This window comes from Nannobrachium achirus (assembly GCF_963921795.1).
Source record: "Nannobrachium achirus genome assembly, chromosome: 24".
Classification (NCBI taxonomy): domain Eukaryota; kingdom Metazoa; phylum Chordata; class Actinopteri; order Myctophiformes; family Myctophidae; genus Nannobrachium; species Nannobrachium achirus.
This window is the reverse complement of record NC_137831.1, coordinates 17,060,432-17,083,353: the sequence shown is the minus strand read 5'-3', so window position 1 is coordinate 17,083,353 and position 22,922 is coordinate 17,060,432. Positions and strand designations below refer to the sequence as shown.

Here is a 22,922-nt window from a genome sequence, read left to right as displayed (position 1 = left end):
CACTTGCATGCAGTACCCCAACCACTGAAATCAAGGTAATTAAAATTGCTATCTTCCTATCGCCAAAATAAAAGTCTGGGTTTCCGAGGCTAAAATTGCTAAAACAGTAGAAAGAAGTAAATGAAAACATTTTAACACCCATCTTGTCTCCAATTACAATCTAAAATGTGAACCCTTATTGTAAAAAAAAAAACAAAGAAGTACATTTTATTTTTTTCCCTGGAGCCAACCCAATTGATGCCTCTGCTCCACAGACACAGCTGTGCGTTCTGACATTATTGATGATAGAGATCCAAAATCCATGCTTCACAAGTACTTCAAAGTATATAGACCTACAAATTAATAAATCGGGGAAAAAAAAAAGTATTGTCATCTCTTATCAGTATATGCCCATGACATGTATGGGTATGCCCCCTTCTGTGCCGTATATGGATATCCCTGATGTCATCAGTATATACCCATATATGGGCATGCCCTCTTTTGTCTTTTGCAATAGCCTCAGACAATCCAGAATGGAAGACAAACTCAAGAGTAAATATTAATACATTTTATTGTCAAATATTGTATTTACATGTACAGTATTATTACATACTTTCCCAGTGATTAATTCAAAATGTTGTGTAACGTGACAAATCGTCTACCTAAAGTTGAAGAGGATGAAGAGGGTTCTGATATATATTGTGATAGTGTAATACAAACACTATTGTCTTGACCTGTGTATAGGAAGAGTTTCTCTTTATATTCTAAAGGGATAGTTCAACCCCCCAAATGACCTTTTTCTATGGATTACTCACCCCATTGGAGACTTGAATTCATGGATATATTTTAAGTCAATCCTTTGAGGAGACTTTTTGTGTCTCCATAGGGAACAAAGCAGGCTCTTTGTGTCTCCATAGGGAACAAAGCAGGCTCTTTGTGTCTCCATAGGGAACCACTACAGGTCATCAAATTATTGGCTCATGAATGCGACAAAACTAAACAAAAAACAGTCTCCATGGTGCGAGTAATTGATAGGAAAAGAAATCAGGGTGAACTATTCTTTAACCTATTTGCAACAATATTATTTCTTCATTTTCCATTCATTTAAAACCCAGATTATGTGGAACACCTTTCTCTGATTGATTCAGTCAGAACAGTGTTCTGAAGTACAGTATTTACAGTATGATAGCAAACAGTGGTAGGAGAAAGCTGAAACCAGCAGCTTCCCAGTTTGCAGTGGTGTAAAGTACATATTTCACTTAAAAAAACCTTTTGGTCATTTTATCATCTAATCAGGCTTTTATGAACACCCTGAACAGATTTTAATTTGCTTGATTCAATATTTTGATATTTGATGTAAATGTCATGGTTAAAACTCCATTTTAACCATGATAGATTCATCAAAAACACTCATTTCTTTTTTCTGGTGACCCATACTAACCTCCTAATACGTGAGCAGGCCGTGTTTAACTTTTTTCATTTATTTGTAATAATATTTTAACGTATTAATGTTTTTCCATTTTCCCAAAGAATTATTAACTTAAATTAATAATGCACTGATAACCAGTTGGGACAGAGCTTTATCTAGAAAATAAATGGTAATGAAAAATAATTGCCTGGTTAATAAACCAGACTCTACGGGTGGTGTTGTGCGGTCTGGTTTATTAAAAAAAGAAGTGAAGGACCGCACACCGTCTCGAAGCTCCCCAAATATTTATTATAGTCAGCGGAATAAAACACAACGTTTCGGCCTGTGTTGGCCTTCTTCAGGTGTAAAACTGAAAACGGTCTGGTTTATTAACCAGGCTAGAAAAATAATATATTCATACTGTATGTATTTGTATGTTTAAAATATTATTTAGGGTACAGTCACGCCACCAAACTGTGCGAGTCTGGGACCCATCCGACTGGATGGAGGGGTAAAGCAGATAACCGTCTCCAGCATTTATCTGCGTCACATTTTTCTCTACTGGAGAGCGCATAAACGCAAGACAAAACCTCTCCATTCCCTTTGAAAAGCATTGGCAGAATCCGCCGCATAGGCAGAATCATGTTTGGGGTGATCGTACCCTTAGGCGTATTCCAGGGACATACTGGGCCCCTGATTCTGCCGAATTCCACCCAGTGCTTATACCATCAGAGCTTAACAAGGAAAATAACATGAAAAATGATCCCATCCTCTCCTATTTAACACTTTCTGGTTAAGTAGCGATTTAGAAGCATAAACCAGTGTTAGATCAGCAGAGCCCAGAGGAATTGTTTAAATGTAATATTAGCTATCTCAAATTATTGATTCATCAAAACAAGTTGGCCGTAGAAAGAAGTCAGGATTAACAGATTTGATTCATAGGAATTAGCCAGTAGCTATGCCCCTCCCCTAAAAGCTTTTGTCCAATGCTAGCTTAGCAACCGGCAGCTTGCCAAGGCTGTTGCCAAGGCAAACCTTGGCAAGCAGGAAGTTATTATTTTTCTTTTGGGCTTTTTGCCTTTATTGACCAAGAGAGGTCCAACAGACTGACAGGAAATGGGGAGAGAGATGGGGAGTGACATGCGGTAAATGACATCCGGGTCGGGAATCGAACCGGCGACGCCCCGGCAACCATGCCTTATGTGGCGGTGCCTATGTGGTATGCGCCTTGACCAGTAGGCCACCGGACGCCCCGAGCAGGAAGTTATTCTAAGCTAGCATTGGACAAAAGCTTTTTGGGAGGGGCATAGCTACTGGCTAATTGAGGATGAATGGAAAACAAAACAACCATTTAGCTTCTATACATCTTTGTTTATGTGATGTTCAGCTAAATTAAATGTACAGATCAGAATAGACAATGTGCACTTTTCACACTGTCCTTTCTCTCTGTCTTTGTCTGTTACACGCACGCACACGCGCGCACACACACACACACACACACACACACACACACACACACACACACACACACACACACACACACACACACACACACACACACACACACACACACACACACACACACACACACACACACACACACACACACACACACACACACACACACACACACACACACACCTCTCTCCAGCATTTTGGAAATAATTGGTTATGAACATGAGAATACAATTAACTACTTAAATGCACTTGAACTACTTAACTTACTTGAACTACTTAACACAAGGGTCATTTTATGTATATACAGGGACACTTATTTTCAACTTTAAAGATGTAAAAACTGAAATGAGTTGAAACAAGTGAGACTCTTAACAGTCATACACCATAAAAATGGGATGTCAAACTTAAACCCGATACTATTCATCTATACCGGTGTCTTGCTGGTATGAACAAACAAACAAACGCTAAATCATTATACACAAACCAAATGGCCGCACCAAGCACCATAGTTTTACATGGGCAGCACTGTTGCGCAAATCCATGTCAGCTGTCTCTCTCTATCTCCCTCTCCCTCTCCCTCTCCCTCTTTCTCTCCCTCTCCCTCTCTCTGTCTCTGTCTCTCTCTCTCTCTCTCTCTCTGTCTCTATCTCTCCGTTCTCTCTGTGGCCCCTTTTCCACCAAAAGAACTTTGGTTCTCAGAACTGGTTCCGTTCTAGATTCTTAGAACCTTTCAGGGAACCGGCCACGAACTGGCCCCGAGTTTGCACTAGTTTTTAAGCAGAACCATTGTAATTGGGGTTGGCATACAGTAGCTGCATGGTTAGAGAGCCTGCCGGGGGGAACAGGAGGCCCCGGTTGCCCCAGGTTTGATTCCTGGCCTGGCCTGCAATGTGTTGAATATGACCGATCAATGTGTCAATGGCAGTTACAGTTTCCCTGTTTCCTTCTGTGTTTTTGTGATTATTTTTCACATACGTTTGCCATTGTTTATATCGCTTAGTGACAAGCCTACTTTGATTCCCTTTTCAGGCCATTTATGTTTTGGTTCCAGTTCCGAACCAATTTTTTAGGGTTCTGAGTCAATTCATTGGTTCAATTCAACACTCTGAACTGGTTCAAAATTAGCCAGGAAAAAAATTACGGAACCGGTTCAACCTCAGTAAAAAAGGGGCCTCCTCTCTGTTCCAACCGAGCAGAATCAGCCTCTTACCTATTTAGCTAGTGAACGGAGAGTTAACCAAAACTCAAAGCCGTTTCAATCAAGCGCATGCTATCCTGTCATTCATGAAATGTGTACCATCCCCTTTCAGAAGTGCCATGTGGAATGTGCCATATCGAAGCCACCAAACTCTTCCTCTGCAATACCCCGCAACGCAAAGGTTCCAGTGAAAGGGAAGAGTGAACGTGTCCCCCCGCGAGGCTAACATTTCTCCTCTTCAGTCTCAGTGCTTGGTGTTCGGAGATTGCAGTGGTGACCTCTAATCCGTCCGATAAAGGCTATGAATTAGTTGTGCAGATAACGTAGAGGGGTCTGTTGGGTATAGCATTAAATCCATTTGAGTCTTCCTTACGTCCAGGAAAAAAGGCCCCTCGGAATATTAACCGCAACGGTTTATGTGCCAGGGACAACAATAGGGTCTCTCCCAAAATCCCTTTTGGGACTTTTGGCAAAGACACGTATGAGTTTTTACTTTAAAGTTCAACAAAAAGAAAAAGGAAGAAAACTGCTACAAACCATAACTGCACGGAAATAATAACGATGGTGACATTTTCCCTCAACTTTCCTCAGGTAAAAAAAAAGAAAATCTCCAATCTCACTCCAGTCTCCAAAAGTATAATCCCAAAAGAAGAAAAACAGATCATCTCAAAGAAGCCAGAGGAGGAGGAGGCGGCAGCAGCAGCAGCGAGCTTGCCATCACGGAATGACCTCAGGCGAAAGGGTTGTCCGACCTGAGGATGGTGGTCTCGATGTCGTGGTAGCTCTTGCCGTTCAGGTGCTCCGTGTGGCTCTCGATGCTGTAGCAGCGGTGGACCTCGGTCAGGGAGGACGCCACGTAGGAGCCCGGCCGGAAGATGCCGGAGTGGGTGAACGTCCCGCTGAACTGCATGCGCTGCTGGTTCCAGTGCCGCCTCAGCACCGTCTGGACCTGCGGGCAGGGGCGTCACAAGGAGTAGGAAAGTGGGACTGAGTTACTGGGGCCCAAGGTGGAGGGGCCCTAATAACTTTATCTATTGAAAAATAGCAGATATACAAGCTCACAGCGCGGCACCGAGTGCCGCGCTGCGAGCTTGTAGATCTGCTATTTTTGAAAAGTTGTGAAAATGTGTGAAAATCTTTGAATATATGTATTTTTTTAAGCGAACATTTCTAACTCAAATTTTGCTTCTGGGGGTCCCTGGAACTAAATATTTTGAGATCGGGGTCCGTGGCCAAATACATATCATCTTGGTGGTCCTTGACATAGGTTTCTTGCACACATTTTCACGATTTTTCAAAAATAGCAGATATACAAGCTCGCCGCGCTGTGAGCTTGTATATCTGCTATTTTTCAATAGTTAACATTCATGGGGGGCCCGCAGTGAATCCTTGTACCCAGGGCCCAGAATTTGGTGTGACGCCCCTGCCTGCGGGACAGTAGTTGGTTTTGAACAGCAAATCTTTACTTAGTTTTAGCCATAGTCTTTTGAGTAATGTTTCATTTAGTTTTAGTCACATTTTAGTCATCTGAAAAGTTTTAGTTTTAGTCTAGTTTTGATCAACCAAATTTTAGATTTTAGTCGACAATTGATTTTTTTTTTTTTACAATATATGATTTTACTTGGTTGCATGCTGAAAGTTTGATAAAAAAAGATGACGGTTCAAGGTGACTGCTTACCTCGCCATTGAAGAAGCAGAATATCGTAGCAACCAGCAGACCCTAAGAGCAAGAATAAATGAACGAATGAATGAATGAATTAATAGATCTTCACAACGACTATAAAACACACACACACACACACACACACACACACACACACACACACACACACACACACACACACACACACACACACACACACACACACACACACACACACACACACACACACACACACACACACACACACACGGGCCTACTGTACATTATTAAAATGAATGAAAAGGAAATTAACTAGTAATTTTGGGAAGTCTAGTTGTCGAACTTCATCCTGTTCCATCGTGTTCCATTGATCAGGAAGTATAATCACTGATATATATACTTTTTGAGCACAGGAACATAAGTATAACATTATGATGATGTCATAATATGTTTCCTCTCCTACGTGGATGCTGTGATGACTGAAGTACCGCTTGGGGATATACTGTAAGTATCCGATCTTCTCGAACTGTACTCACCTGCACGTGTTGATAGCCTTTTGAATAAAGTTAGTTTTAGCCATATTTTAGTCGTCTGAAAAGCTTTAGTTTAAGTCTATTCTCGTCGACTAAATAGATTTAGTCGACTAAATCTACAGTTCATTTTGTTGTTGTAATGGATGATTTTACATTTGGTTGCATGGTTGCAAGTTTTTTATTTCTTTCTTAAAATTCTCAATATCTTATAGTCTCAGTCTTAGTCGGCGTAGCTTAGTTTTTGTTTAGGTCTTATTTAAACATTGTCAGTGAAAAAAGGCAGTCGGCGGACATTTCTTTTCGTCACGGTTTTTAGTCGACGAAAGCAACAGCGCTCACCTGGTAGTGTATGAGGATGTTCATGATGTACTGGAAGATCTCGGAGGCCAGGCGTCCGTGGGGCTTGTAGGGGAAGAGGACGAACTGTATGCCCAGTAGAGGCACCAGGATGAGGGTGGCCCTGACCGCCTTCATGTAGAGGCTGGACTCTGCCTGGTGGGTCACCTTCAGCTTGGTGATGAGCACACGCACGATGTTCAGCAGGAAGAACAGGTTCACCTGCCACCCAGGGGCGTCACAAGGGGGGGAAAAGTGGGACTGAGTTACTAGGGCCCCAAGGTGGAGGGAGGGGCCTTAATTATTTTATACTTTAGCTATTGAAAAATAGCAGATCTACAAGCTCAAAGCGCGGTGCTGCGCTGCGAGCTTGTAGATTTGCCTTTTTTTTTTAAGTTGTGAAAATGTGTGCAAATCTTTGAATATATGTATTTTTTTAAGCGAACATTTGTAACTCAAATTTTGCTTCTGGGATGTCCCTGGAACTAAATATTTTTAGATGGGGGTCCGAGGCCAAATTGATATCATTTTGGGGGTCCTTCACATGAAAAGGTTTGAGCACCACTGACATAGAAACATAGGTTTTTCAAAAAACAAATTGTCAGGATTTTTCAAAAATAGCAGATCTACAAGCTCGCAGCGCGCTGTGAGCTTGCGCGCTGCGAGCTTGTATATCTGCTATTTTTCACCCAGTACTCAGTGCCCAGAATTTGGTCCGAAACCCCTGCCAGCCACCAAAAGAAAAGAGAAGAGTTTGCCTCACATCCGTGCCACTGTTTCCCAAATCCATTTGTATGGTTCACAAGTAAATATCCCCTACATTAAAATAATCTCCTGATTGTTGCTCACCACAGAGGTTTTCCTCTGTGCTTCAAACATCTATTCTCTAGTTATCTGGCCAAGAATGCTGAGGAAAACAACAGAGGTGAGATACAGGCTTTTCCCCAAGTGGAATAAACAGGAAGGAACTTGACCATTTAAATGGTTCATGAGTAAATATCCGCAACATTACCAGCCACACAGATATGTGCTGTCTTCCTCCATAGGGTATTCCCACATGAAGTCCTGTTAGATATGGGGTAAATATTGACCAGTAAAACTCCCTAATTGGGAGATAAGCGGCCATCACGTCGCATACACAAACTTTAGAAGGCAGTCGTAGCCAATCAGGGGGGACTATGGGAAATGGGACAGATCCATGTTGATGACATGACTTTAGAGATACTGTGTACCGCTTTGCGTGATTTTAGGCCAAGATTTGTAGGAGCAGTGTCCAAAAATGTGTTTGAAAAAATCAGCCTGATGATGGCGCTAAATGGGACACAATCATGTTGATGACATGAATCTAGACATATTGTGTACCGCTTTGCCTGATTTTAGGGCAAAATCTGTAGGAGCAGTGTCCAAAAATGTGTTTTGCAAGAATCGGCCTCATGGTGGTGCTGAAGGGGCATGTGAGAAATGAGGGGTGGAGGCTGTGGTTTGGCAGCCAAGGAGTGTGTGTGCAAAGTTTAGCATGAGTAGGGGAAAAGTGTGACGTGACGGACAGACTGACTGACAGACAGACTGACAGACAGCCGGTGGAGGTTTTGATAGTAACTGCAACCTGACGGTCGCAAAAATGTATTTATCTCCTGATCGTTGCTCAACACAGAGCAACGATCTGTGCTGTTTTTCCTTCTTTTCTTTTTTACTTCGACCGTCCGTTCTCTAGTTATGGGCCATTGAATATCTGTCCAAAAATGCTGAGGAAAACATCTTTTCCCCAAGTGGAATAAACAGGAAAGTGAATGGTGGATGAGATCTTGCGATTACATGATCTCTCCTGGATCTCTGTGTGTCTGAGAAATTTGAAATGGTTACGTTAGCGAAGAGGGGAATCTAGCGCAAAAAGAAACACATGAAAACACGTTTTTGGAGGTGTGGGAATTGGGGGAAAAAACACGTTATTGGCAGTGTATGAGTAGCATGAATCAAAACTTTGTAATGCTCGCAACACTGTGAGAAAAAGACAAAAGACACACACATCCCGGACCCACTATAGGCTGGCTGCTGGATCAAAAGCTCAACACGTAATGAAAAATAATCACATCCTTAACACCATTAAAGTACTTCCCATTTACAGACATTTATGTGGTAACGTTTGGAGCCTCGGGGCTCTTCGTCAGACCTTTAAACCACGGTGTAGACACCGGCCACTTAAATCAACACCGGCCACTTAAATCAGTGTATGTGCGGGCGTTGATATTGTAGGTGTTGATGATGACACACTGACTTAAGTTGCCTGTGTCTAGACAAGGGGTCATCACCCTTTTTTGGCTCAGGGCACCCCTGTAAATAACATTTGAATCCACGGCTGAATAGAGATGGGATGATAAGCGATATTATCGTTTATCGTCATAAAAAACACTCAGGATAATCGTGGAGATTTAATTTATCAGAAATCGTCCTCCGCCATGCACTGAGATCAATTCATCTTTTATTTGCCGAACTGCATATCTGGTACCATTTAATCCCTCTATTGGTAAAATGTACTTATAATATACGTACTTGATACAGTCTTTTTTCACTCTCTACTAAATCTCTCTTGTAGATCTGCTATTTTTTGGCAAATGTTGGCACAATAATCGTGATGTGAAATGTTCATATCGTCCCATGCCTACGGCAGAATTACATTGACACTTATACATTTAGCATCCCTATTCTGGGGGGAACATTCAGATCTGCTATTTTTGGTGGAGAGACTTTGAGAGCGCAACACCCGAGCATAACAACTTGTCATTTAGTTCTACTGGATCTCTTCAACACTAGTCCCTCCCTAACATTTTAGTCCATCTTTTTTTATGTTGACAAAATTGACAATATATTTAGTCTCAGTTTTAGTCATCATAGCTTAGTTTTTGTTTATTTTTTATTTAGTTTCCGTCAGGGAAAAAAGGTAGTCAACAAACATTTTTCACCATAGTTTTAGTCAACGAAATCAACACTAGGCGCAATTGTTTAAAACTTACCAGCAACGCAGCACAGATGGGCCCATGGATAATGTAGAGCAGAGAGGTGTCAGAACTGATCCAGCAACTGTGTGAAACAACAGGAATAATGCTTTAATTGTAGCACTTGATCGTTTCATTGAAAAGGACTTGCATGCATGCATCCATCCATCTTCAACCGCTTATTCGGAATCGGGTCGCGGGGGCAACAGCTCCAACAGAGATGTCCAGTGTTCCCGCTTCTACGCAACATTAGCCACTTCCTCCTGGGGGAGCCCCAGATGTTCCCAGGCCAGTGTGGAGACGTAATCCCTCCATCTGGACCTTGGTCTACCAGGGGTTCTCCTCCCAGTGGGACGTGCATAGAGGACCTTCCTAGAGAGACGCGCGGGAGGCATCCGTACTAGATGCCCGAACCTCCTAAGCTCGCTCCTGTCCAAGCGAAGGAGCAGCGGTTCTACTCCAAGTCTCTCTCGGTTGACTGAACTTCTCACTCTATCTCTAAGGGAGATGCCAGCTACCTGCCTGAGAAAACTAATTGCGGCCACTTGTACCCGCGACCTTATTCTTTCGGTCATGACCCATACTTCATGACCACTGGTGAGAGTCGGAACGAAGATTGTTCGGTAGCACTCTCTTTTCGTAGAACACGTATACCATTAGCATACCAATCAAAAAGACTCACTTGTCGAGTTTTGCGAGGCTTCCGGGAAGATGGCGGATGGAGTAACAGCCTGAAAAGCAAGCTCCCCGATAGTCGGAAAATAAACTATGCAAAACAACATGTAAGATAAAAACATTAAAAAAAAAAAAGTGTGTGGAAGAAGCTAGGGCGACTCTAGAACCGGTAAAAAAACACAGTGGTGCTTAAAAACAAGTATTTGAGAGAAATAAGAAGAAGCTAAGATGGCGACAGCCGAGCAAATGGCGGAGGTGATCAGAGGACTCGCTGACATCAAACAAAACATGGAAACTTTTAGACAAGAAGTGAGACAAGACTTTGTAAAGCTGAAAGAAGAAATAAGGAGAGAGAACCAAGAAGAAATAAGGATACTAAAAGAAGAAATGGACACGCAGCAACAGAAGGTGAGCGGAGAGATGGAGGAACGAAAAGCGGAGATAGCGGAGGTCCAAAGCCGAGTGTTAGCAACGGAGGAGTGGCAAGTAGAGGCGAGCGAGTCGGTAGAATACCTGGAGGATCGGGTGAGGAGACTACAAGAAAGGCTGCTGGACATGCAATCGCGGCAAATGAGAAACAATATAAGGCTGTTCAATTGTCCAGAAACAGCAGAAGACGGGTCAAACATGGTTGACTTCATAGAGCAACTGATGTGGGCTGAACTCGACCTACCAGAGGACACGGAGCTACAGATCATGCGAGCCCACCGAGCCCTGACGCGAAAACCTCGGGACGACGCGGCTCCCCCACGCTCGATCATTATCAACTTCCACAGATTTGATGTAAAAGAGTTGGTTCTCAGAAAGGCGTGGGCTAAGGAGATAAAGGTGGCCGGGAAGAGGCTCGGATGGGACCATGACTACCCACCAGAAGTGGTCAAACTTAGGAAGGAGTACGTGCCACTTAAACGGCTGTTAAAACAAGAAAAAATCACGTTTCAATCCCCATATACAAAGCTAAGAGTCCAGTGGGACGACGGAACGAAGGTGTATACGTCCGCGGCAGAAGCAGCGAGGGATATCCGAGCTAGAGGCTACAGGGAGAGGACAACACCGCGGACGCGGGCACCAGAATCGACGGCGGGGGACGTGGAGGCGGCGCTGGGCGAGGAGACGACGCAGGATACGGAGAAGATGCAGGATGAGGAGGCGCAGCAAGAAACGGGAACGGAGATGACGGCTGACACGGCGATGGAGAAGGACAGACGAAGGAAGGAAAACGTGGAGAGATGGCAGCGTGTGTTGAGGAGAAAGACGGGAGAAGAAAAAAGAGGAATGTTGAAAAAGGGGAAAGACAGGAGGCAAGAACAGTCAAAGAATTGGCACAGTGGCCCCCAGCTTGTGCGCCTGAGGACACCACCACCGCCGCCACCACCACCACCATCAACGACACCACCAACAACGCAGACACGGGTCGTAGACCCGGCGGCGGGGGACGTGGAGGTGTCGCTGGAGACGGGAGCAGAGACGACAGGCGAGGCGGCGATGGACGAGAGACGGAGGAAGGAGGAGGTAGAGAGATGGCAGCGAGTATTGAGGAAGAAGACGGGAGAGAAATGTGGAACGGTGGAAAAAGTGAAAGAAAGAGACAAGAACAGATAAAAAAGTGAGTGCGGGCACCGCATGCTATGGGAAAGAAAGGACAAGGGGAATCTAGAGTTGCAATAGAAGCATATTTGAATGACAGACGGGACCGACGAGGGGATGTTTAGTTTAGGGGGATTGTGTAGTTTTTGATATGTTTGGTGTTTTTTTTACTCTTCTGTGTAGTTGGCTAGACGCTGGAAGGACCCAAGAGTAGGGAATATTTTCAGGTCTAGAGAGGGGGCCCTGTCCATGATGGGGACAAACCCCTCAGTTTAGTTAGAGAGGGTAGGGGGTAGTCGCCCCTAGGTGGAAGTCCTGTGTGTGTGTGTTTGTGTTAGTGTAGTAGTTTGTTTGTGAGTGCGCGTATGGCATGACATTTGGATGTTAACATTATATTGGACATAAACAGGTAGAACAGATGAGGGGAGATAAGTGAATAACTGATGGTTAATATTATGGGAATTATTTAAACAAAGGATGGTTAACAAGATGTGTATAGTGTCAATGAATGTAAATGTGATTAACTCTCCAGTATAAGGAGAAAGGGTGTAACGACGGACATGATGATGGAAATGTTCTAATGAAAATGAAGATGGACTTGTGAAAAGGAAAAGAGAAAAAAGGGGAAAAAATAAGACAAAAAAGTAAAGCCTGTATATGAACAGTATGATGATGATTAAGGTGAAGAGATGATGGATGCCATGGTGTATTTGTTTGTGTGAAAAAATCAATAAAAATTGAGTGAAAAAAAAAAAAAAAAAAAAAAAGACTCACTTGTCATTGTAGTAGAAGCGACGAGCAACCGCATGGATCAGTGCAGGGATGAGTGGAAAACCTATGGAAAGAATTAAGACACGTTTAAATGAATCACATACAATGTGATGAATAAAAAACGTTACAATCCTGTGAAAACAGAGAAACATTTCATATATAGAGCGTTTACAGGGAGCTCTTTTGTTTAGCTTGTAGTGAAATAAAAAATATGTTTTTTTTTAACACTTTTAGAGCATAATCGTGGTCATAATGAGGACATACTATATCTATCAATAGATAGGTGTATCTTCATATCAAATATCCCTAAATTTCGATTTTTAATTACTAAAAAAAAAGAAAAAAGAAAAAGTGATTATGGTAGGCTCACATTTCATATCACACACCATGATTCAATACCCCCTGCCATGGTGAAAAATTTAAACAGTTTAATTTTTTCATTAAATCAATTTAAATTTAAGTCACCTGTCTGAATTGATTTTAATCTATTTAGGATAAATCATGACATTCCTACTCATGACAGTGTCAGTCTGTATGGATGGACTCTTACCCCATCCTAGGAGGTAGTACCACATGAGATGTTGCTTCTCTGCAAACACCGCCACCACGATGAGCGTGTGAAGGTAGATGCCCTCACACAGCATCCAGAAGTAGTTACAGCTCAGCAAATACAGGTGGATGAAATTGATAATCTTGCAGCTCACCTAAAAAGATTAAAAGTGGAGGGTTTATGCTTGCTTGCTATTAGGAGGCCAGTGACTTGCTTTTGACGTGTTTTTTTGAAAGCCCAGAGCACCAAAGACGTGTTTTTTGTCTCTGTCTTTACCAACGATCGGGGGATTGATCGTACTGGAGATAAATATTCTGTTAGTCGGGGCGTTACAGCCTCTCAGAAGGTGGGGGGGATGGGGAATATGGGGTGGAACGACATATTTGAACTGGGTGTACCAGTTAGAATATGATTATTTTGGGCAGTGGTGTAAAGTAACTAAGTACATTTACTTAAGTACTGTACTTAAGTACAATATTGAGGTATTTGTACTTTACTTGAGTATTTACAATTTACAATACTTTTACTTCTACTCCTACATCTCGGATCCAAATATTGTACTTTTACTCCACTACATTTATTTGAAAACTTTAGTTACTAGCTACTTTGCAAATATTAAATTATGATATTATAAAACATACATAAACCACTGTAGCCCTATTTTATACCTTGGCAAAAAAAATAGCCGACATAAACATATCGTACTTTTACTTTTCATACTTTAAGTACATTTTGATGCCAACACTTTCGTACTTTTACTCAAGTACATTTTGAATTCCGGACTTTTACTTGTAACGGAGTACTTCTACATTGCAGTATTGATACTTTTAATCAAGTAAAGAAATTGAGTACTTTTTCCACCACTGATTTTGGGGGTCGCTGCTTGAAAAGTTAATAGGATATAGTACAATACATACATATACATTTTTAATTATCTCTGTCTACGTAGCAGTTACAAACAAGACCAATGGGTTGGACTGGTGGGTTGGCCAAACAGCTATGATCAATTTCCAACTGCATCTTTTCTAGTTGTATTTACTCTGGCAGTGGATGAGTTGAATCTTCCTGTGGACCTGGGGGTGGGGCTTAATTAACGACCGCAGGAACCTGCATTGAACTCTGTAGGAAAACAGTTTCCTGCATCCAGCAGCCACTTCCAACTTTCACTTTCAAGAACCTGAATTGAACCTTAAAAGAAAACGGTTTCTAACTTTCTAACTTCAGCTTGCGAGAACCTGAATTGAATTGAGAAAACGGTTTCCAGATATATTATGTATTTGTCTCTCAGCAAGATACACTTGAGAACCAGTTTGGTCAAAAATCAGACAGGACCATTATCAAGATAGACATTGTATTTTTTTGTCACATTCCAAAGCTAATAATTTGATGACCGGCTGAGACATTTGTGTCTCCTGCCGGAGACTCCGCTGGTCATAATCTTTTTTTATTCGACAGAATATTTTGTTTGTTTGATGTTGCTCTACGGGAGGAAATCCTTCAGCAAACATGTAGGACGTACATAGTTACTCTGCATCACTTGCTGGTTGTTGGCCACGGTGGTGAACATGATGATGGTGATGATGGAGTTCAGGACAAAGGAGAAGAAAAGGTTCTTGTGCAGCGTTATCCTCTGGCAGCTGAGACTCCTGGAGGGATCGTGGACAAGCATCTTCGATCAATTCACAGTTTTGCACGCACGCGCACACACACACACACACACACACACACACACACACACACACACACACACACACACACACACACACACACACACACACACACACACACACACAGCTTATGATAACCTAAATCAGGGGTCTTCAACAGGGGGTCCGGTCCCCAAAGTTACTGCAGGGGGTCCTCCTTTTTTATATTAACCACTTGAACCCTAGTGTCCATATTCTGAGAACATTAGCCAAAAATAGCAGATCTACAAGCTCACAGATCGGCAATTTTCGGCAAATAGCTTTGGAGGGGAAAAAGAGCAGACTAAGTACAGTGAAAGGTCAAGTTTATTGGTCAAGTATTGACGGTTTATGGTTAAATATCTGAAAAAACAAATTGACATGAATCCAAAATACACTGATGATCGTGCTGAAACTATATGGAACCTGGGGGTCCCTGCTTCATTTCTCTCTCAGCTAAGGGGTCCTTGGCCTGAAAACGTTGAAGACCCCTGACCTAAATATTAAGCTCGCTACAGTACGTTAAGCAGTATGTTAAATCAAGTGCACACAGAGTGTTTGCTGATGACACAGCGCTTACTTGAAATGGAAGAAGATCCCCAGGGATATGAAGAGCGACGTCAACGACAGCCCGTGGCCAATCAGAACCAGGTAGAAAAGATTCATCGCCGTCTAGAAGGAAACACAGTTAAGATAAGACGTGTTTCTGTCAGAAAACCTTGAGGGGAGACTCCCTCTAAACTCAAAGAAAAACCATTGTCTGGTAATGGATCACATGTTAAAGGAGTAGTTCAACCCCAAAATGACTTTTTTTCTATTGATTAGTCACGCCATGGAGACTAGAGTTCAATAATATTTTTAGTTTTTTGTCGCATTCCTAAGACAAAAATGTGATAACAATAAATGTACCCCCATTCGTTCTGGATGGGGACCCGTTTCCCATTCGGAATCAATGGGGGTAAATTTACTCGAATCAAATTTTTGTCTTAGGAATGTGACAAAAAACAAAAATTATTATTGAACTCTAGTCTCCATGGCATGAGTAATCAATAGAAAAAAAGTCATTTTGGGGGTGAACTACTCCTTTAAGTACTGTAGCTCAGTGATGGGACCATTGCAAGTTGTAATCCATCCTGTCCATGTGTGACAGCCAGCTCCTTCACTTCGGGCCCAAACTTCACTCCCGGTGGGGGCTTCTCATTGGCAGGTGAGCCAGGATACGGCAGCAAGAACGTGCATACATGGAATCGATTTAACCTGACTTCGCCAGATGGTGGCCTATTGAGTTCCTCATACTTCCATCTGGAGCCGCTCAGAGATTGGTGCTACACCGCACAGCGCCCGGTGTGAACCAATTAGTGGCCCGGGCTCTGAGCGAGGCCGGGTGTGACGCCATCGAGAAGCGCCTGTTGCAGTTGCACTGTAGTTCTTTCACTATTCATAATTTCCCGCTACCACGAGCTGCTGCTAGCCTCTTTTTTCAAACGCACTTCACGTCGCGACCATCTGGTGTATTCAGGTTAGAAGCGATTGGCATAAGGACTAAGTTGGGGAGAAGAAAGGGGTAAAAAGCAGAAAGGGATCCAGGATGGTGCCGTACCATTCTGCCCTGCACGGTGTTGGCGATGCATTTGGTGAAGTTGGTCCAGGTCCTGTTGCTGTCCGGGTGCTGCCACCAGTGTCCGGTCTCGCTGCACTCTTTGGACGCCATTTCTGTTGACAGATAATATCGTCGTCAGGCGGAAACCTTGTATGTCCAAAACCGTTCGTTTTGTATATGTCATTTTAAGAATGATCTAAATAGTGAAAATAGCCGATCTACAAGCATATAGTGCTTGTAGATCGGCTATTTTCACTAGTTTTGTGTGGTAGTTTGTATGATGAAGCAGGCCGTTACTTTGCGGGGGAAAAGGAACGTACAAATTTGAAACTTGGAGATACAAGGTTTCTGCCCGACAGTGACTATATGGAAATGTGCATTAGATGGACGGGTCAGCAAAGACCAACAACTTTTTTCTGTTGTGTGCCTGCTGTAGTGCTGTAATTTACACATTACATAAACACACATTACATACTATAATAAAGTTATACTTTCATGAGTAACTAACAAAGCAATAGTACACATTATCTTCACAAATTGGTTAATGTTATTACAGTTACTACAGTATGTGAAGCATTCATTTAAAAAAAAAAACATTTCATCGTGACACTAAAGTCTGCGGAAATAGAAAGTTCATTAACATTATTGTGGCATTTGTTTCCTTTTAGCCTATCCTCTCCTCTTCCATGATTTAAGGTCTGGTCCTTTTGCACTTCATTTGAAGGCATTTTGTGACCATACTATAAGAGCAGCACAAAGGCAATATAACGTATTACCTAGCAACATACAATTATATTGTAATGAAAGGTATAACTTTTTAATTGAAAGCAATAAATAAAACAACACTACATTTCGAAAAGAACTTCCTCAACACTGGTCATAACCCGAAAGGGACCTTGGCATTTCAACAGAACAGTGCAGTAGGTAAAGGGCTACTGTAGTTTGTTATTAATCCATTTAGGCCTAGAATTATTTTATGCTTTAACTATCCGGGTGCCGCGCTGCGAGCTTGTACAGTAGATCTGCTATTTTTCAATAGTTAAAGCATTAAATAATAATACGCAATAATAATAAGTCGTGAAAATGTGTGCACATCTTTGAATATACCGGTATGTATTTTTAAAGCGAATTTTGCTTCTGGGTGATCCCTGGAACTAAATATTTTGAGATGGGGGTCTGTGGCCAAATACACAGCATTTTGGGGGTCCTTCACATGAAAAAGTTTGAGAACCACTGACATAGAAACATAGTTTTTTCTTTTTTCAGAAAAAAACCTTTGAAGGATTCAAAAGGCACTTATTGATGGGGTCTGTGGCCAAATACATATCATTTTGGGGGTCCTTCACATGAAAAAGTTTGAGCACCAAAAAAAAACCTTAGAAGGATTTAGATGATTTTTCAAAAATAGCAGATCTACGAGCTCGCAGCGCGGCAGAGCTCGCAGTGTGAGCTTGTATATCTGCTATTTTTCAATAGTTAAAGCGTAAAATAACAATACGCAATAATGCGTGCGCCGGTCTAGAGGGCTTAAAGGGGTGATTTATTTTAGGACAAGATAAAGTGCACCTTTGGGGTCCATATTGTGGTAGTAATCCGGGCAGTGCTGCTCGGTGGTGAAGCCTGCTTCCGTCTCGTCCCAGCACAGCCACCCATCCCACGTCCTGTTGCACATGGCCTCTGCACAACAACAATGACACACACACACACACACACACACACACACACACAGACACACAGACACACACACACACACACACACACACACACACACACACACACACACACACACACACACACACACACACACACACACACACACACACACACAGAGAGAGAATGTGCAGAGAATGTTAGAGAGGCAGGAGCTGACATTTCTAAAAGGGCTTTGGGGAGAAAATAAACACGTCGCGCTGCAACGCGTTGTGAGCTTGGAGGTCGGCTATTTACGGTGCTTGATACCAAACATTAAGCTTAAAAAAGGCAATACTGGAGATGTGGCGTAACGGCATGGATTTCTACACACTGAGGGCAATTCTTTCAACATAAGATGCTGCATTTTGTACAAGGCAATTCTCTTGCATGCTGCCTTCAGGTATAGCATGGAAAGAAGGCATCTGCATTTCTTTCACCATTAGTGAAAAAACAAACTAAATTCATGGTCTGGAGAGGGCACTTTTTAAAGACAGGTAAAAGGGCAGGGGCTCAAGCCCCCTTTGATGTCTAGTGTCCACACACACACACACACACACACACACACACACACACACACACACACACACACACACACACACACACACACACACACACACACACACACACACACACACACACACACACACACACACACAATCAAAGTAACTTAGTTACTTTAATCAAAGTAACTTAGTTACTTTACACCACTGCACATACAACTCAGGGAGTCAAGGACACACACACAGGGATGGCCACTGGAAAAACTTTAGGACCTAAAGTGGCCTAAAATGAACCTTGGGCCGCGCCTAGAGGGCCTCTTCATCTACACTTCCCAGGCATTTTTTTTTAAATACATTTTTTATTCGGTTGCCCATTTTTCATCCATTCCAGGTCATTCCTTACCTGACTTTGGGTGATGGGAGTCTTTCAGGATCCTCTGGTAGCATTCATACTGGGCTGTGAGGATCTTGTTGCGAGTGGCAAACTGTTGATTTTGGGAATACTGGTCCAGCTGGTCAACTTCCACAGTTTCTACTGCAAACACCTGGGGGCGGCCATGCACGCACGCACGCACAAACACGTGGAAACATAAGCAGTTATGTGATAATCACATTATAGTGTATTATTATTTTATGCTTTAAAGCTATACTGTGTAAGTTGCTCAACTGGTGGTCTGTAGCAGTATAGCAAACCGCGGTCGCGTTTGCTTTTTTCGTCCGTTTTTCGCTCGCGGACCGGGCCGTCAGACCACCGCGTCCGCCTCACCTCGCCGAGACGCTTTCAATGAGGTCTCCCGTGTCCTTCTACGAGCAGCGGTTGGAGAGTTACATGCTAGACTCCTCCAGTGTAAACACTGCAGTGTACTTCCTGAAGGCGTGTTTCCTAAACCCACCAGAGAGCCCGGCAGTGTATGTTCTGCGCTGTGATTGGCCGGCAGTGTATAACCCTCGCTGTGATTGGCCGGACGCAATTTTTCCGCGAAAACCGGTCCCGGGCAGGGATCATAGAAAACATATAAAGAGAAGGCTTTAGAAGCTGAAAATAACGGAGTGGGGGTTCTAAAACTTTAGCGATTTAACAGCTAGGACCATTTTAAGATTTGTTTTATGAAAAAAGTTACATGGTACAACTTTAACTATTGAAAAATAGCAGATCTACAAGCTCACTGTGAGCTTGTAGATCTGCTATTTTTGAAAAAATCATGAAAATTAGAATTTTGACCCGATTCTATAAGTGTCTTTTGAATCCTTCTAAGGTTTTTGGAAAAACCCTATGTTTCTATGTCAGCAATCTGGCCAGCCATCGTCAAAGAAAAGGTCCTTTTCACTTAAATGGAGCTCAGTTGGTCTGTTCTTGAGAGACTACTATGTCAGTGGTTCTCAAACCTTTTCATGTGAAGGACCCCCAAAATGGTATGTATTTGGCCACGGACCCCCATCTCAAAATATTTAGTTCCAGGGACCCCCCAGAAGCAAAATTTGAGTTACAAATGTTCGCTTAAAAAATACATATATTCAAAGATTTGCACACATTTTCACGACTTTTTCAAAAATAGCAGATCTACAAGCTCGCAGCGTGGCACTCGGTGCCGCGCTGTGAGCTTGTATATCTGCTATTTTTCAATAGCTAAAGTATAAAATAATTAAGGCTCCTCCACCACCTTGGGCCCTAGTAACTCAGTCCCACTTTCCTACCCCTTGTGACGCCCCTGCTGTACATATGCGAGAGCATCAAGAGTGCAGGCACAAAGAGAAGCCGACACACAAATAGAGGTTATGCGCATTAAATCATCATCATACCTGGAAGTTATGTCGGAACACCTACTGAGTGGCAAAACAAAAACAGAAAAATCTGATTGCGTTAAACGACGTTAAACTCACTTTGCCACTCAATTTGCCACTCGATTTTCCATTCACTTCATGCATGCGCATACCCTCTATACACACATACTGTATGCATGCACTCATGGACACAAACGCACGCATAGACAAAATAATCCTACAGTCAATAATTACTGCTCTAGCCCATCAAAACTGAGAAATAATCTGGAACTTATTTTTTACACCAGTAAGACACAATAATTTTGTCTGCAAAAATCAACCTCATGGTGGCGCTAGAAGAGGGCCATGTGAGAAATCAGGGGCGGAGGTTGTGGTTTGCCAGCCAAGGAGTGCGTGTGCAAAGTTTGGCATGGATAGGGGCAACGGTGCCGGAGGTAAGAGTAGGGACAAAAGTGTGACGTGGCATGACAGACAGCCGGTGGAGCTTTTCATAGTACCGTACTGTAACTTGCGACCTGACGGCAGGCCTGTGCAAATTTACTATATTATCGTGATGTTAATGCCGGCGATTCAATTAATCGATTTTCAAAGTTCAGAATAGATTTTCCCAATTTTATTTATTTATTAAAAAAAAAACTTTTTTTTTTCTTTTTCTTTAAGGCGAAATTAACCTGAAGGTGAAATAACCACTTTCAGTCAGAGTAAGTACAGGTCCTAAAGGAACAGTTTTAGGTCATGAGGATGTCATGTTATGGCTAAAGCTAGCACAGTGCTGTAGGCCTGCAGCACAGCGATTTTTTTTCTTCTTTTTTTATGACTGTTGTGTTCTGTGTTTTCTGGCATCTTGACCAGGAACATGTTGTTGTAATGTTGTACCACTGGCACTTTGGCTGAAATAAATGTCAGAAAGATTGACTGACTTTATTTGGCTGCATTGATTTGAAGTATATGATTCAACTTTTAATGTTTTATATTGTTTAGAATTGTATTAAAATGTTTCAATATAAAAAAGCTGTAATTTTTGGGGACAAATCGCAATAATCGTGATTCGAATCGCAAATTGCAGGAAAACGCAATAATCGTGATATAATCGAATCGTCACCCTATGAATCGAAATCGAATCGGGAAAAAGTGAATCGTCACAGGCCTACCTGACGGCCTTTGTAGTGTTTCTACATTGCAGTATTAACACTTTAACTTTTTCCACCAGCAGTCACTGGTCAGTCAGGTGAATGTGTGAGTCCTTTTACCTCGATGACAGAGGCCAGCAGCAGAAACAGGACGAGTGGCACGCAGCAGCCAGGCTCCATGGTCGCTCCGCTCTCCACGGACAGCCCTGGACGGAGGAAAAGGGACCAGAATAGTTTAGTTTCCCACTGACAGACATTCTGCCTCTGCCAGGAAACTGGAAGAAAGCTGACAGCGTATATCAACACCTGGAGGGAGCATCATCACGCTATTTTAATCATACCTCCATCTGTCGCGGTACAGTGCAGCACAGGAGGGGAAACGCATTAGGCAATAATTAGGCGTCCTTGGTGTGTATATATATGCTAAAAATAAGTTGACAGTGAATTATGGCTATGTTTCTTCTTGCCACTGTATTGTCGGTTTATTGGCCCGAGTGGCGACTTGACTGGAGAGTGACAGGGTATGGTTGGTTCGCAAACATAAAACCTATTTGCAAAAAATAAAACAATAGAATAAGTACTAATAGTTAAAGCCACGCTATGTGAATTTTCTCTTCTAACCGAGATTTGAACCTGGTTTCCTGCACAAGTTTATTTGTATTTTTTAATATAATTTTATTTTATTTTAATGGGGTGCCTGCCCATTGTCCTGAGGGTTCGATGGAGGGTAATAATAGGAAAAAAAGTCATTTTGGGGGTGAACTACTCCTTTTAAGACTGTCGTATGACAAACAGCAATCATCTACAATTATAATAATATCACAAGAATTATTTACGAAACGGGTGCCAGCCAGGGTTAGTTGTTAATAAAACGAGGAAACGTTTTATTTATTAATTATATTTTATAATGGAAGAAGTGGATTTCTTGTAAACAGCACACACATCATAGTCCCCTATAAGTGCATGAGTAACTGCGTTAAACAGGAGGTATGGATCTGATAATACAAATGTTTACAGAAATATATACACACAGATCTGGATGATGTATTCCACTTCTTCTGAGTTCTGAGTGTTTCAACACTGCAGAGGGAAAACATGTACCTACAGTATATGTATGGAAATGACATCATACCTCACACAGAGTTAAGATGACAATTTACAATTTAGACATTTAGCAGACGCAATTGACAAATTAAGACCGGGAGCGGATTATTACGCAATATTTTATGCTTAACTATAACAAAATAGCAGATATACAAGCTTGAGTGCCACGCTGCGAACTTGTACAGTAGTTCTGCTATTTTTTTTGAAATCCTGAACATTTCTGCGAGCCTTTGAATATTTTGACCTGATTCCATAAGTGTCTTCTAAATCAATAAGTTGAGAGAGAGATGAAGCAGGGG

General features: G+C 42.3%; 1 protein-coding gene across 1 annotated transcript; it reads right to left on the bottom strand.

Moving 5' to 3' along the window:
- Nucleotides 1–4,042: 4,042 nt before the first annotated feature.
- On the bottom strand, nucleotides 4,043–21,706 carry calcrlb (calcitonin receptor-like b). The gene is made up of 12 exons (XM_080720181.1): nucleotides 21,640–21,706; nucleotides 19,011–19,152; nucleotides 17,982–18,092; nucleotides 16,416–16,528; nucleotides 15,396–15,487; nucleotides 14,650–14,776; nucleotides 13,131–13,284; nucleotides 12,584–12,644; nucleotides 9,566–9,632; nucleotides 6,558–6,776; nucleotides 5,722–5,763; nucleotides 4,043–4,992 (listed from the first exon to the last, which is right to left on the bottom strand). Exons 1-12 carry the CDS (start codon nucleotides 21,697–21,699, stop codon nucleotides 4,774–4,776), a joined length of 1,407 nt encoding a protein of 468 aa, XP_080576307.1. The 5' UTR covers nucleotides 21,700–21,706; the 3' UTR covers nucleotides 4,043–4,773.
- Between the last annotated feature and the right edge of the window lie 1,216 nt (nucleotides 21,707–22,922).